Source organism: Lates calcarifer, linkage group LG15, assembly GCF_001640805.2.
Source record: "Lates calcarifer isolate ASB-BC8 linkage group LG15, TLL_Latcal_v3, whole genome shotgun sequence".
NCBI classification, from domain to species: domain Eukaryota; kingdom Metazoa; phylum Chordata; class Actinopteri; family Centropomidae; genus Lates; species Lates calcarifer.
In genome coordinates, this window is record NC_066847.1 from 2,844,091 (window position 1) to 2,859,317 (window position 15,227).

Below are 15,227 nucleotides of genomic sequence, written 5' to 3' on the forward strand. Positions count from 1 at the left end.
AGAATCACAGTGGTTTAATCCCTTAAAGTCTCCTCTGATCCTCTGACTTCCCCCAAGCACCTGAGCTATTTTTACCCCCACCCCGCCAACCCTGATGGGAAACCTAACCTAGTCCACCGGGCTTGAGTTACCTTGTTCCAAATATAAGAACCAACTTTAAGAGGGTTGCACCCAGAGATTTATGAACAGAAACAGCTGTTAACCTCTGAGGATTTTGACAGCATTGCTCGGGTTCCTGCCTTCCCTCCGTCATTTAACCTATTTCTTCATTTCTCTAATGCGCTTACGACTTAATGTCAAGTTTGACACTACCACAGAATAATATACAGAAAAGTAATTTTTATACTTCTCAAATGTCAGTTTTCAAGCCATATAGACGTCACTGACATTTGGCATCTTGAAATGTTTAAAATCAGCGTTGCCCCTCCACAGTCTATTCTGAGAGTTTCTCTTCCCTTTGATTGTTGCTCTGCAGTAAAACACAGGTGTATTTTTGGATTGTGATGCTGGATGCTATGCATGCTGTGACAGACGTATTCACCATACTGTGTTCCATTTGTCTCCTTTTATTTTTTGGTCATATCTTCATCAGAGGACTGTGTAACTTGTAACATCAAGAGGGCAGACATGATATTAAAGGTCATCAGAGTTTAAACGCTGACAAATTTGTGTCCAAAACATTTTGCAAGTGTTTAAATTTCATGCCGCCAAGTCTCCATGACGAGTGAGAAAGATCTTAGACGTTCAGTATATTAAGTGCGTCCCCATGTGGTGGTGACGCTCTGAGCTCCAAAATAATGAAGTGAGCTTTCGACACATATTAGCAGCGTCATCAGAAACTAGCCCATGTTAAGTCCATCTGCCCCCTCTCACTGACCCTGATGGTATTATCCAATTTATACCAACTGTGCTGTGAGGAATGCTAACCAGTGGCTTCTCTACCCAGATTAGCACCAACACTGCCTATGTGCTGCTGATTTATAGTAAAGCTGACTGAGGATTAGTCCTACCAGACAGAGGTGATTGAACTCTATTGACAGGAGTAAAAAAGACAACAAAGGGTGATGAAAATAGCCTTCCTCATTATGTGGGTGACAAAGAGATTTTCAGCTGAAAAGTCAAAGTGTTTGTTCAGCTCTCAGTGTTGCCCTTTTGATCTTGAAGTGTCATGCCATAGTTGTGTGCAGTTTTCCTGTGCAATAAGAGGTTAAAGGATAACATTTGTATTTTTGAGCCCATGTCTTTGGGTGTTAATGATCGATAAGGACAAAAATCTTTGGAATCGGTGCAGTATTGATCAAGAACGGTGTAAGTGATGATTAGTTAGTTTAGACAAACACCACTGCCAGAAAAGACGTGTTCAAAAATACTTAATGGTATATTTTATTGAAATCTTGATATGATGTTCCATGTAGAACCAAAAATAAAACATTTTCATCAAGTTAGAGGCAGGAATTTGATATCGATCATGTTTTTTCTTGTATTTATTAGCAGGTTTCTACAAGTCCACAGATTGCACTGGTGCTGTAGAATCAACACAAGACAACCATGTGATTCAATGAGAGGTTGATGGAAATCTGTTACAGAATGTCCTTAGCATGTGGAGTTGCTGCTGTTTCAAACAGGACCGTGGCCTCTGAATGTACTACTGTGGTACAAGTTAATCTGTGTTTTTTCCCACAGTTCTTAGTCCTCTCAGTGACTTGTGGGTAAGCAAGCAAGCGAAGGAAGGCTCCTCCTCGTCTGAATCAAACTCCACATTCTCATCTTTAATCCATTTGCCACTCCGGTCTTGCAGCCACCCATCACTATGAAAAAAAGATGAAATGCATGAGGTGGGTACAGTCGAAAATACTGAGCTGACCTCTAATGGTGAGAATGTTTCAGCCAGTAACGCTTAGCCTCAGATTAAACAAGCAAACAAACAAAAAAACTGTTCTGAACCTTTTCAGTTTGAGGTAGTGTTCCAGCTCTGTCCTCCTCTGGGCTGTTATGGGCTCTGTTTCGTGGGCCACTGTAAGCTGAGATCCTTTTTCATCTTTCAATGGATCTAACTCTTTATTGGCTACAGAAGACAAAACATCCCCACAGTTTCTACATGATTGGGCCTGGATTTTCTTCATCACTAAATCTAAAATATTTGCTGTGACAGAGTTTACCTGCTGTGAAGTCACTTGAACTGCTTGGTGCCACACTGTTTGAAACTTCAGTTTTCCATGTGTTTTCTTGCTCAGCAGGTGTTTTGCTGTGAGTGTTGCCACTGGAATCTCCTCCCTTTTCAGATTTTGTGCTTAAAAATCAGAGGTTTTTGTTCAAAGTTGTGTTTTTATTTTATTCCTTTTCTGAGATTTAGAGTGAATGTGGGAATTTGTGTATTAAATAAGCATCTCACTCACCTGGTTTTTTCGGTGGCAACTGTTGTATGGCACAGTCTTCAATAGAGCATGATGTGTAAGCTTCCGTGTTTGCACCAGTAAAGGGGCTGAACTGGAGGGTTCCTAAAATCACAACAACAAGCTTTATGTGCGTCCGTGTAGAAATTTCTCCAATGCTCCTGAGAGCTCGGTCAGTTGTCATCTCTAACCAATGCTCTGTCATATGCTGTTTATGTTTTCCACAACAGACAACAACTTTAAATTGGATGTCAGGATGTGACTTGTCAGGGTCATATGATAGTCACAGGGCTGCCACACAATGCCTCTGAAATAAGACAACAGCCTTTGACACAAGACAACAACATGGACTGACAGTCTCAGTCTGTCACAGACAGACCATGTTTGTTCAGCTCATGTTGTTGTTCCTCAGAAATGGTTCATTCACTCTCTACCTGCTGAATGATCAGACTGACTCATATCTGTTGTTCTGGGCGCCACAATTTCTCTGTGCTACTTCATGTGTCAGAGAATATGAAAGCTTTGCTCTGTCAAGTAAACTGCAACTTGTCAGAGCAAACACACCAAATGCTCCTAACCATTAAAGTAACCAACCTGCCCCCTGTCTTCATCCTGGATGTAGTTTTCATGTTGCCTTTTGGTGATTTCGTTCCTCAGCCGCGCTTTCTTGCCATAGAAAGCTTTTAATCCTGATGAAACCGAACATAACAAAGAACAATGTTTATTTTCCAAGCTTTGAATATATCTAGGACTGAGCAATAAGATGATATATGCCGTGAGGCAATTTAAATTCGCCAACCATAACAACCTATACCATTTATACAACTTATTTATACACTAGCTTTCCTCTCATGGACATACAACTTTCATATGTTTTCTATCCCGATAATACAGAGCAGTTACAAGAGAGACCGCCAACTAGACCATAAATAAGAGTGACTCTCAGCAGCAGACCTCTCACCTTCTAGATGCCTCTTCCCCTTCCTGTGGACTGTCAGCATGTCGACCGTATCAAACACAGGACGGTAAGAGCACACAAGGCAAGTGTATCTGTAGCAAACAGGGTGAATTTCAGTTTTTTGTCATAAGTTGGTGTCTATTAACAGCACCTAACAACCTCAAGCTACAAGTTCCCCCCTCAAACTTATTAGCATTTTAAGTCAATTTCACCTTCCATTTTTCATGAGAGCTGCTTCATCTTCTGGAATAAAATTAGACAAAAGATCCGCCACACGTCGTTTCTGAAACACAAGACAATAACGTTGGTCAGCAATAGTAAAGTGGTTAACTCCGCTTTTAAAATCTGTACAGTTTCAAAGACGACAACATTAGAATTTGCCGTTAGCTAGCAAGATGCTAACGACAACAACAACATTATAATCTCAGCTGAAGTCTCCTCTAGAAATGCTAAAAATAAATAAATAAATAAATCGATACCTTCAGAATGTTCAACTGACTCTTGTCATCGCCTTCCCTTTTAAAAGACATTATTAGTGTGTTTGATAATCTCATAAGAGATACCAGTCTAACGTGTTAGCTGATTAGCTAGCAGCTTCACAACACCGACAAGCTAATTCCCTGATAGCAATGGTGCGTTTCAGCCAAACTTGAAAATGGGAAATACGATTATCATATTGGAAAATACAGCTCAGCGCAGTTTGTTGTTGTTTGACCCCAAAGTTTGTTTATGGTCACTGATTCCCACTTGCTTTTTCTTAATTTATAGAGTCTACAAAATTATTACAACGTGTTTAGTAAGCTCAGTTGCTTGCTATATTTTACATTTGGTTTGGTTTGGGAGTGTTCGATGTACCTTAAAACAACAGTTCCGCTATAATATTTAAATACACTACCTGTTAAAATGTGTACAACATTCAGAACACGGGAAAACAAGCAAAAATCTCATGTCTCTTTTCGACAATGTCTTAATTCCGTTTCAAACCATAAACTGTATATAAGGTTCAATTGGTAATGGTTTATTCCAATTTTGGGGAACGCAACGCCCGTAACAAGGCATTCCACACGGCAGCCATGGCAACATATGGCATGAGACAGCTGACTGCAGGAGTTATGAAAATATTAACGTGAACAACTTTCTCAGCAACTTTTCAGGTGTTTGTTTGAGAGAAAGGGTAGGTTAAACCTGTAGTTAAGTAAGTTACTGTAGTGGCTGTGGCAAGGGCTCGACTGGTAACGTTAGCAGCTTGACAGTTTGACGGTTGACAAAAGAACATGCGTCAACGGTAATTAAGTTGATAAACTTAGCTAGCAGGCTAACTAAGCTGCTAGTTTGTGACCTTAGCGCACATTTAGGCGAACTGAGCTGTGTCCTCATGGTGTGAACAACATTGAAGTTTGCTCGTGACCGTATTTTGTCACGACTTCGTCAACAACGGTTGCGAACATGTCCGGGGAACACGCATCTTTACCAGGCGATGTGAACGGCCTGCTCCGCGGGAGCCGCACAAGATCTTACGGCAGTTTGGTCCGATCTCCGCTCTCTCCGGTTCGCCAGAGACGCATTGAACACAAAATCCAGCCAGGAGAGACACTGCAAGGCCTGGCCCTGAAATATGGAGTGTCTGTAAGTATGAACCAATTGGCTTTTAGCAGTTACTCCTGCAACAGTTTTTGTCAGCTCTATTTCTTCATTGTATAAACCTATGTAGAATTAAATAATGTTGTTATATCATCTCTTCCCATCGAATATCTCTTTTTGCAACATTGGGATGTACAAAACAAGTACATTTGATAGAGCTGCAACAACTGGGTTATAAATCGAGTAGACCATTGACACAAAATTCATTGTTAATTCATCCTTTTTTGACTAATATTGATCATTAGAAAAAAAACAAGAACGCCAAATATTTAATGTTTTCAGCTTGTTAATGTGAAGAATTTTCTGTTTTTCTTTGTCAAACATGATCTTTATATATTTGGGTTTGTTACTGTTGGTTGGACAAAACAAGACATGTTAGGAAGTCACGCTGGGATTTGGGAAATTTTCACACTTAATTGACAAAACAATTAAATTAACTCAGTGGTTCAGAAAAATAAAACTGATAATGCATCAGCACACTCAACCTCAGTATGTGTTAAAGAGTGCTGAATCCTTAAAGAGCAAAAATCACAAGCAAGACAGCCCCTCAGTTTGAATGTTCTTTCAGTTGTTTCCAGAGAAGGAGCATCTGACCAAAAGTGCATGGAAAAATGATTTAATATGAGTGATGTCCTGCTTGTGATTTAATTAAGATTAAGCAAAAAGTATCTTAGAACTTTTTTAGATTTATGTGAGATAAACTTAAAAGAAGTTTATCAAAGACTGATAAGGTAATTCTCTTACAGATGGAGCAAATCAAAAGAGCAAACAGGCTGTACACCAATGACTCAATATTCCTGAAGAAATCCTTGTCGATCCCTGTGCTGTCAGAGTTGGATGATTGCAGTAATGGGGTGGATTTGGCTGAAGGGGACAGTGAAGAAGACAATGCTGGCCATGCTCCTGCGCAAAATGGGCACACAGCAATGAGCTCTTCTGAGAATAAGCAAGATGATGACAAAGAAAGAGCATCAGACCTTACTCCAGTGGATTTTTTGAAGAGGTTGGATGATTTGATAAACCAGTCCAAGCAGGCTGCTGTCAAAGGATGCCAGGAAGCAGAGAAAAGGTACAGCTGCATGGCTGCTTGTATACACTGATTGTTCACACATGGTCATTCTCTGTGTTTAGTGTGTGACTGTCTAAAAGTCTTGCTTGCTCTTTGCTGCAGTTTGGCATTCCAAGTGTTAATATATTTCATATAAGTATATCATACCATTTGTTTATTTTTATGTCACCCCCTGAGACAAACCAGTTGGTACTGGTTACAGACATTTTTTCACCAGGCTGACCTATAAAAGCCTTGGTATATTTAAGGTATTTACGCCCACCTGCCTAGATGTCTGCGTGCAGTTACCACCATTAATTGAGCCTCTTTTCTTTCCACGAACAACACACCATAATTTTTCTTAGAATTATTTTATCTGGCGAATTGTTGATATCTCACTTTATTGGTTGTAGCCAATGAGCTCAACTTAACAATTCTTGTCAATTGTATCTCCAGGAAGTTACGGCCATATGCGGTTTGCATTGCACAGACACATTTTGAGGGAAATATTATGCCACCAGATTCTGTTTCCCCATACTTGTGAACCACTTCCTAAGTTTGCTCTTCAGTTGTCTGTTAATGTAATTCATAAGAGACTAGTTTAGTCCTTTAGCAGATTCATACTCTTTCAAAGCTACCAAAGATGAACGCAGGCTGATTTCTGTGAATCGTGTCAGTCTTCAGACTTACTGTATTTTCTCATCTGCTTGTTCTTCACAGGGTTGCCGCCCTAGAAGCAGCTTGCACCAGCAGGACATCAGACTGGCGGCCTCTTACAAGGTCACAGAGTGTTATTTCATCTTCCAGAATGCAGCAGCAGCAGGCGGCACATGGGGCAGTACCCCTCACTATCACCAAACTCACCAAGAAACTGAAAGACAGGGAAGATGAAATTTTTGAACTGTGATGTGTGTGTGTGTTTTTTTTTTTTTTTTTTTTTTTTTTAAAGAAACTTCTGGAAAGACATGTTGCTGGGTTTGACCTCCAGGACAGTAGACTGTTACAGATAAAGGAGTAGATTCCTTGTGACCCCCCTGCTGCTGTATGGATTTAAAGTGTAAAGGTTTTTTCATAATGCCATTTTAAAACAGACCTTGTAATGTGGAATTACACAGTCTTTTAACTCTCTTTAAATGAATATTGCACTCTTGTAGCCTTGTTATTTATTTGTTGAGATATACTGTAGGTTATATGTTCATATGGCCTACAACTTTGTTTTACAGAGCTTGTTTTCACAGTAGCAGGAAATAAGAGCGTGAACTGTTAAAAATGAAAATCTGCGGTCACATGTTGGTTTACTCATATGACTGTTCATATGGTCAACTCAACACGTGGTTGTGTGTTATGCTACCTCACAGCCTGATAATGCAAAGATGGCAGATTTTTCTGACTACAACCTTTTAGCCATGCTATGTAAAGTATACAAATCATGTTCACTGTAATATTAAGAGCACAAAATTGCTCATAAATGGGTCTTTGTCTGTCACTGTTTAATAATTAAAATTCCAATGTAGCCAAAATTTAAAAAAAGAAAAAAGACACGTTTGTTAGAATATATTTTGACAGCAGTATTTTTATTGTTTGTTATGGGAATGTTTTGGTTCATGGCAGTTTTGTATAGTTCTTTTTAAAATAAAAAAGGTATTGATCTCATGGTTAGGTTCAGGTCTAAATATACTTTGTCTGCACTGGTCTTGTCTCACAAAGGTTAGCTCTCTTGGCCCTTAGAAAGGTAAGTCCAGAGTCTGTAGACTCTTATTAGCACTTGATCTTAAAAAACATCTTATTGTAACTGACTTTTCTCCATGTCGTTGCTAACACAAAGGAGTCACTTTTCTATCAAGCACTATACTACAATAGTTGATCATTATAAGATGTGAAATGTCCAGTAAGGACTTGACTTTCCCTTGTCTGTTGGTATTCAGTGCCTTTATCATGGAAAACCAAAGAACAACACCTGCCTTAATCTCAGCCAATGACTGTAATCCATTTCCCAGAAAAACACAAATTATAGGATTAACATTCATGCTTGCACAGTCAACACCATTTTAGAGCTGTGATGCTTCGAAACATGTTTTTGAAACTGCAAAGTACTGCTGGGAGTAATTATAATTGGTAGCATTGTTTTCTGGATGTTTCAGTGAATGCAGTACATTGAGTTGCTGATGCACCATTGTGACCACCAGATGGCAGAGTTGTATTACAGTGGCATAGCTCCGGTGGCGGTTTATGCAATATATCCAGCTGTTTTCACTCCTCCTCTCCATAGCACATAACATCAGTAGTCATTAGTGACACATTTCAAGGTTTCAAATATTAAACATTGAATGACATCTCATTATTTAATAAAACAGGCTTAGATTCAAGCTTGGTCTTGTGTACTTTGTCTTTGAAAAGACAACAATATATCTCAATTACACTGTATATATCACCTCTGCACATTAAAACAAACTTGAGGAATGACTCAACCAACTTTATTTTTATCCCACATGTTCTTTGAGAATGATGGGGCAGCAGTTTTGTTCTCAAATCACTTGTCTTACTTTGCCAGTCCTCAGTAGCAGTAAGACAAATTTTGTCCAACAGTCCAGAGTCTTAGGCGAGTCTGCCTGTAGATCTCCCAGTGCCTGACTGACATTTTGTTGTTCCTCTGTCATATTGTGCCGTCGTCCAGCAGTTTGTTGAGTCCTTTGCAGATCTTGGTGAGGTTGGGTCGGAAGGGGCCGCTGGGGTCGTACAGTTTGGTCAGGAGCTCTGGGTCGGAGTAATGGTTGAAGACATGGTTGATGCGACCGTGGGATTTAGGGGTGAGGTGGGTGTTGACCAGCTTCAGCAGCAGGTCCCTGCAGTCCGTCAGGAGTTCTGACATCACTGTCTTGTCAAAGGTAAAGTCCACCTGCATCAGTCAGGAGACACATTTTTGTTAGAAAATTAACTTGACTGTGACATTTTTCATAACATTGAGTATGGAATTTGTGACTGTAAATACTATATTTTTTATGGACTAATTAAGTCACCTATATAAAGAAAAATGAATAAAATATTTAAACACAGCTACATACATTTTTCAGAGATTGTCACTTTGTATTTTGTAATGACAACGTTCCTTGCAGTTGCCATTTTGGTATAAATATAAAATTGGTGTCATATAAACCTTTTAAGTACTGTCACATGTTATGAAAGCAGAACTGGAAACAGGCAGTTAAATTATAGTCACCAGGTGTGCAGTTGAACCAAAATAAAACCACCAAACACTTCATAAGAGTTCGTTGGCACATACAGAACATGTTGACCCTTAAAAACAGAATACAAAATACTACGGTTGTGTACTGTTTTGTATGACATTTTATCCTTAAACAATTAGTTTACTGTGTCCTCAATCCTATGTTATTTATGTGTGTTCAATTGGAAATATTCTTGACAGAGCTAATTACATTTGTTTCAGATCACTGAATAACAAGCAGTTCTTAAGTCCAACCTCTTGCTTTGCAAAGCTTGCACAGCTTGTACAGAAGATTTAATACTAAGGAAATGTACCTCATAGAAACTGATAGCTGTCATGGCCCCGTGGTGCAGCTTTTTCTTAAATTCTTGGGCCACACCCAGCTCTTCCGTGCTGAAACGGTTGTTTCTGAACAGCACACCGATCTTCACTGCAATCTTGATCAGGTCTTTGATGACTTTCTGAGCTTCACTTTTGTTTCCAGAATACTCTTTGGAGATGCGGTACAGTTCATCCAGGATCTCACTGGTGGTGTCATCAATGAACATTTGCACAGAGCTTTTGGAGGCCATGCTGCTGAGGATCTTTTTCTGCGCCTTCAAGGCCATGTCCTTTGAACTGAAGGCGTCCATGGTTGGCTGAATTGTCAGGGAAAAGAAAAAAACATTTTAACTTCAACTGTTTTATTATACAAATGAGCATTTTGCTGCTCGCTTTGAGAAGATTTAAATCTATCAGACAGTGATGAAAACTTCTGAAATAAATGTTGAAAATTGGAGGTTTCCAACAGCGGTGAAATCTGAAAGATAAGGAAAAAAGATTGAACCTTTACTGTTCCAGCTTTCTCTTAGTGGATTGGTTGGTGATGTAATTTCTGTTTGACATAAAAGTTTGGATTTTTTAGACAAATCCAACGCACCAATAGTCAAAGAATAGGAATAAGAACACTGCTTCCTATTTCTCCATTACATGATTTAAGTGCTAAATCTAAGATGGGTGCCTGCTCAACTTTAAAAAAGAAGGTATTTATAGTCACATCCTTAAAATAAGAGGAAGAACAGTATTTTCATGTTTGCCATTCAGCATAACTTCAGTCTTTTAATGCTAGACAATGAGTAGCTCCAGTGGAGGAGGTGGAGGTTAAGTGCCACGTTCAAGGGCAAACAGTTTGTTGTTGTGGAGGCAGGGGAAGGCAACACATGTTCACCTCACTTATCTAAATTTCCTAGATCATCTGGGGGGTATGTACTGGCAATTTTCCTCTCTAACTTTCACACTGTCATCCATCCACACCTCATCACTGAAGTACATTTCAGTGATTAATATTTGACCATTTATAAAAATAAAAGCAACTTAATATCTCCACAGTGCTAAATTAACAAACAATTAACTGAAATTACAGTAGTAATTTGACACCCTGCTTGTATGTAATGTTATAGTTGCATTGTTTGTTTTTGTATCTGACATGCATTGACGATGCCAAAAGGGAAAAGTACCATGGAAAAGACTCCACAGAGGCTTTTAATTTCTCCACTGAGATTTCAACCACACCTAGCATCCATCACAGAGAACCCCCTGGGAGGTCATCAGCATGCATACAGCACGTAATGACAGAAGTGCAAAATCCTCTGTTTATCTTCGATTGTCAACACAGTTTGAATTAATTCCCTTTTAATTCAGTTTAATTTTCCCTTAATCTCCAACATGAAATCAGGCAGTTTTGGAGTGGATCATTACCAAAGGAAAACTACATTTACATTGAGGTTAAATTCCCACATCATCAAAATAACAAATGACTCTTACAATAGGTAAGGCAAATAAGGGTCTCTGTTGAACACTTATGCTTGATAGATAGATCATAGTTTTATCTCCAATACCACAAACACATAGAGAACCGCTTAAGTCTTATTTAAATGCTTAACTCCCACCTCACCATAATCTAGAGTATTTGCAATAAGAGAGGCCGTACTAAGAAAAGACACACAGTATCTTTAGTACACATCAGTGCTACTGAAACAGCTGTGTATCCTCCCCTACTTCCTGTGTCATTTGACCTTAAATTCACACGTTTACAAACCCAGAGTGTGTGGACAAGCCAGGAATTCAAAGAACAGTTTCTGAGCATCTTTTACTGCAACTTTCTGCAGAGTCCTACTTCTGTGGCTTGTGTGGACAAGTATTTGAGAGGAGCAGGTAGGCTGCATAGCTGAGACAGGTCCATGCCTGTTGTTTCCAAATTGCATCAGTACTGGGATAAGAACAGAAAGTGAATACCCTGAACCCAACGGCTACTTTAATTACTGGCCTGGGATCTGCCTTTGGCTAAAACAACTGCTTCTCTGTTACAGAAACATCCTGTGCGTTAGCAACAGCACATTGTCCATAAGCTGTCAGTTAAATGGCTTTAATGTGGCTGTTTGTGCTTATTGGACTGCGTTATTAAACTGATGGTATTCTCATTGTCCGTCTTCAGTAAAGCGCAGTCAGCACTGTGAACTAATGACTCAATGGCTCACTAATAAACAAAAAAGTGATCCAGTCACATTAATGATCATATCATGCAAATAGGCAACACTTGCTGTGACTCACCCCATCCCTGGCATGCACCCCAATCCCAGCTGAAACATCCATAACAAACAGTCACTTTTATAGGATATCTCACTAGGTTCCATTTTACATGCACAACCATTTATTTTGAACAAGTGTCACATTTCTAATAGCTTGCTTTGTTACAAAAGCTTCAGGTTCCCTGTGGGGAATTAAAGAACATTCATTAGATTAATTTCCCTTAACGGTGATAATGGACGTGGAGCTGCGTGATAGCTATTTCAGATTCATGCTTCAATCTCATTTATTTGCTAAAAAGACTACAGGGATTTGAGGGACGTGCACAGTGTGTAGTCATCAGCCAGAGTAACACTTAGTGAAATGTAACTCCCACAGCTGGAGACGGCTCATCCCTTGGCTTTTTGCGCATCCGCAATGTTTATTTTATGCAGATCTATCAGAAGGTTGAGGCTGTTTGGAGAGCATCAAAACATTTCTGTATTACAGCAGCACATTGCCATGAAACCACTTTTCTGTAATGGACGTCGTTTAGTCGGTCACACCAAGGACACTTTCAATGTTGAGCATCAATTTTCTGATACAGATGGAGTGAAGAGGGCCTTTAAGCATCGGTTTGTTGTTGACATACACCAGGGAGTGACTACATTATATGTTGAAGTGTTTGTTTCCCTCCCAAATACCTGACAAACACCTGTACCATGAGAGATCTAACTTTGTCGGGATAACAAAATGAAAAACAACAAGAGCAGAGGTGGTACTATCATAGTAGATATGGTTGAATTTTATCCTGAATTACTGTAAGACCAGGCAGTGAGGAATCTTTAAATGTTAGGTTAATGGACAGTCAAAGGGAGAGTGATGATTGGTGGAGCCATCCAGGCAGGCAGTAGAGGTAAATATTTAGCATTCCTCAGATGACTTCAGCATGGAGCCTCTGTGTTTGTGTGCATGTATGAACTTGTATGCATGTAGATGTTATGAGCAAAAGTGCTCTCTGGTGGTTTTTTTTTTTTTTTTTGTGCGAAAAAGAATGTGTTGAATTTTCTGTATATTTATGTCCATGAAGATATAACCTCTATCACGGCTCAGAGGGGGATTCATGAAGCCCCTTTTGCCTCAGTCAATGAAAATGTGCCTTGGAGTGTTATTAGAGTGCAGCAGGGCCTCAATACTATGATCTTGACAGATAGTCAACCCACTGACTTTCATCACAGGCCCGGGGTGGATTGACTTGGTTGTAGCTGGTGAGATCGAGAGGAGGCTTTTAGGTCTCTTTTAGCTGCCTGCAGCCTTTGATCAGATTGAACAATGAGAATGCTCCAGTAAAACACACAGAAAAGCCATACTGGTCAATCAGATGAAAACAAGGAGGCCATTGTTGAATCATCCAAGCTTCAAGGGCGGTTGTATTGACCTGGTAGAAACTTTTATTTTCTCCTGGTAATAAACTAGGGGAAAGAGTGAGAGTAAACCTGCAGGATTTCTGTGCGGTTACACAGCAGCTTTCTGTGTGAGATGAGTATTATACCAGCATGAAATGTCACTTCCGTTGGGTGTTTTGAACTGGTGACAACAGAGCTGCAGGTTGAGATGTGTAGATCTTGTTCTGCACTTTTCCTGTGTAATTTGTAACTCTTCATACATGTATAAGGTTTCGTATTTAGTTTACTAGTTGCCTTCATTTATTTTCATCTTTCCTTTTAAACAAAATGCCTCCACAAAGCTTTCATTAATGGACAAGAAAGTGTTTTGAAATCCCCAAAAAGCACATATTGCAGTTTCTTTTTCAACATTGCACAACTCTTGTGAATTGCCGTTGCTCAAGCCTGCCACCCATCTGTGATGCCTCAAAAGGGAAGCGAAACAGACAGTTGACTGAACAGGGGTTTGTCATCACCGAAGGCCCGCAGTTTGTATTCGTCCCTTGTATCAGCACTGTAGTGCGAGTGACATCTCAACCTTTCACAGCCTTTGGCTCTAACTTGACGTGCTTCAAATCAATGTAGGCCAGTGAGGAAGGGAAAGTCCATTGCCTTGAGATTTGAGTTGAGCAACTCCCAACCTGTGCAAACAAAAGTGTGAGCTCTACATCTGTGCATGTCACTGTACTTGTTCCAGCATGACTGTGAGCGTACACGCATATCTCTCAACTCGCGCTCGAGATGGGGAAGTGGAGAGTCACACAGTTTGTTGCAATCATTCCTCTGAGTCTGTCCATACTGGGCGCCAACAATGTATAATTTTAACTTTTCCAAGAACAAAGCAAGGGGACGTAACACTAATCTAGGCTCAGAGGATCCTTTTACTGGCACATGAACAAGGCAGAAGTGTCTTACCTGTGTGTGTGTGTGTGTTGGGTCCCCCTCCCTCCTTGTCTGTGTCAGATATCTCTTTCTCCTTCTGCTCTGTAACTCAGGTTGACAGCACAGGCCCGTTGATTTAAAGAGATCCCTTCATCTTCACCATGAGCAGAACCAAAGTCCAAAAAGAGAGCCCTCCTGCAGCGCTTCTGTCAGTGCCACACTGTCTTAAGATAATGTTGAGTTGTACTTCCTTGAGGAACTAAATTGCTATGACACACCCCTTAGCCTGTGTGCGTGTGTCTCTCTCTGTCTCTCTCTCTTCTCTCTCTCTGTGTGTCTCTCTGTCTCTAGCCTATCTTGTGTTTCCCTCTGAAATTCAAATTCAAACTCTTTAAAACCACTGTATTTCTCTCTTGCCCTCGCTCGTCACACTTTGGCACTCTCTCTGAATCTGTCTGTCTCTCTCCCTGCTTTCTCTGTATTGCTGACGTTGTGCCTCTGCTTGTTCTGACAAGTGAAAACCCCAGAAAGAATTTAGCAATAATCCAGTGATGCAGCCAGTTGAAAGGGGAGCGGCTTAACCCCCTTTTTTGTGTTCACCTTCGCTGGAATGTGGCTCCTGTCAGTGCCGCTGAGCACCATGTCCCTTATCCATGTGTGTCTCTTATTCGAGGCAGAGTCAAAACAGTGACAAGGCAGGAGTGTGTCTAAGTGTGACACACGTGCTCACAGTCACTGCTTACTGACATCTACCAACCTACAGTAGTTTTGATGTTAAGTTTATGGACTAAGAGCAGATGACAATGTTTTTACCTCTGTCTGTCAGTGTCTGTCAGTGTCTGCATTGTGCAGTTAGCAGTAATGTCACATATACACCTTAAATCTTTGTCATTTTTCTGCACATACTTAAATGCCTGTCTTATTTCCTTGTTTTTAAAACTTCAGATGTTTGTCTCTAAATGCTTTAAAGTCATTTTGTAACTTTTTAAAATCATTGTCGCAAGAAAATGTTTTTCTTGTTGTTAAAATGACAAAAATAAACTTGAATTATCCAGTTAAATCTGTCATTTACTGCACTCTGTTCCTGATAAAT

The 15,227-nt window shown here is 39.9% G+C and overlaps 3 protein-coding genes across 4 annotated transcripts; 1 reads left to right on the forward strand and 2 right to left on the reverse strand.

The window, feature by feature from the left end:
• Positions 1–1,353: 1,353 nt before the first annotated feature.
• Positions 1,354–4,943, reverse strand: scnm1 (sodium channel modifier 1). 2 transcript variants are annotated; one of them, XM_018676100.2, is made up of 8 exons: positions 3,831–4,051; positions 3,564–3,634; positions 3,355–3,443; positions 2,988–3,082; positions 2,400–2,498; positions 2,160–2,292; positions 1,945–2,065; positions 1,354–1,808 (listed from the first exon to the last, which is right to left on the reverse strand). In XM_018676100.2, the coding sequence occupies exons 1-8, from the start codon at positions 3,903–3,905 to the stop codon at positions 1,661–1,663; spliced, it is 831 nt and encodes a 276-aa protein (XP_018531616.1). In that variant the 5' UTR covers positions 3,906–4,051; the 3' UTR covers positions 1,354–1,660. The 2 variants fall into 2 exon arrangements, 1 of the variants encoding a protein (XP_018531616.1); XR_007814738.1 differs by lacking the exon at positions 3,831–4,051 and adding an exon at positions 4,823–4,943 and having other exon boundaries at positions 2,160–2,498.
• On the forward strand, positions 4,398–7,693 carry lysmd1 (LysM, putative peptidoglycan-binding, domain containing 1). The gene is made up of 3 exons (XM_018676097.2): positions 4,398–4,977; positions 5,739–6,061; positions 6,761–7,693. The coding sequence occupies exons 1-3, from the start codon at positions 4,798–4,800 to the stop codon at positions 6,945–6,947; spliced, it is 690 nt and encodes a 229-aa protein (XP_018531613.1). The 5' UTR covers positions 4,398–4,797; the 3' UTR covers positions 6,948–7,693.
• tnfaip8l2b (tumor necrosis factor, alpha-induced protein 8-like 2b) lies at positions 7,596–14,575 on the reverse strand. The gene is made up of 3 exons (XM_018676098.2): positions 14,168–14,575; positions 9,578–9,901; positions 7,596–8,936 (listed from the first exon to the last, which is right to left on the reverse strand). Exons 2-3 carry the CDS (start codon positions 9,893–9,895, stop codon positions 8,694–8,696), a joined length of 561 nt encoding a protein of 186 aa, XP_018531614.1. The 5' UTR covers positions 9,896–9,901; positions 14,168–14,575; the 3' UTR covers positions 7,596–8,693.
• Positions 14,576–15,227: the final 652 nt, after the last annotated feature.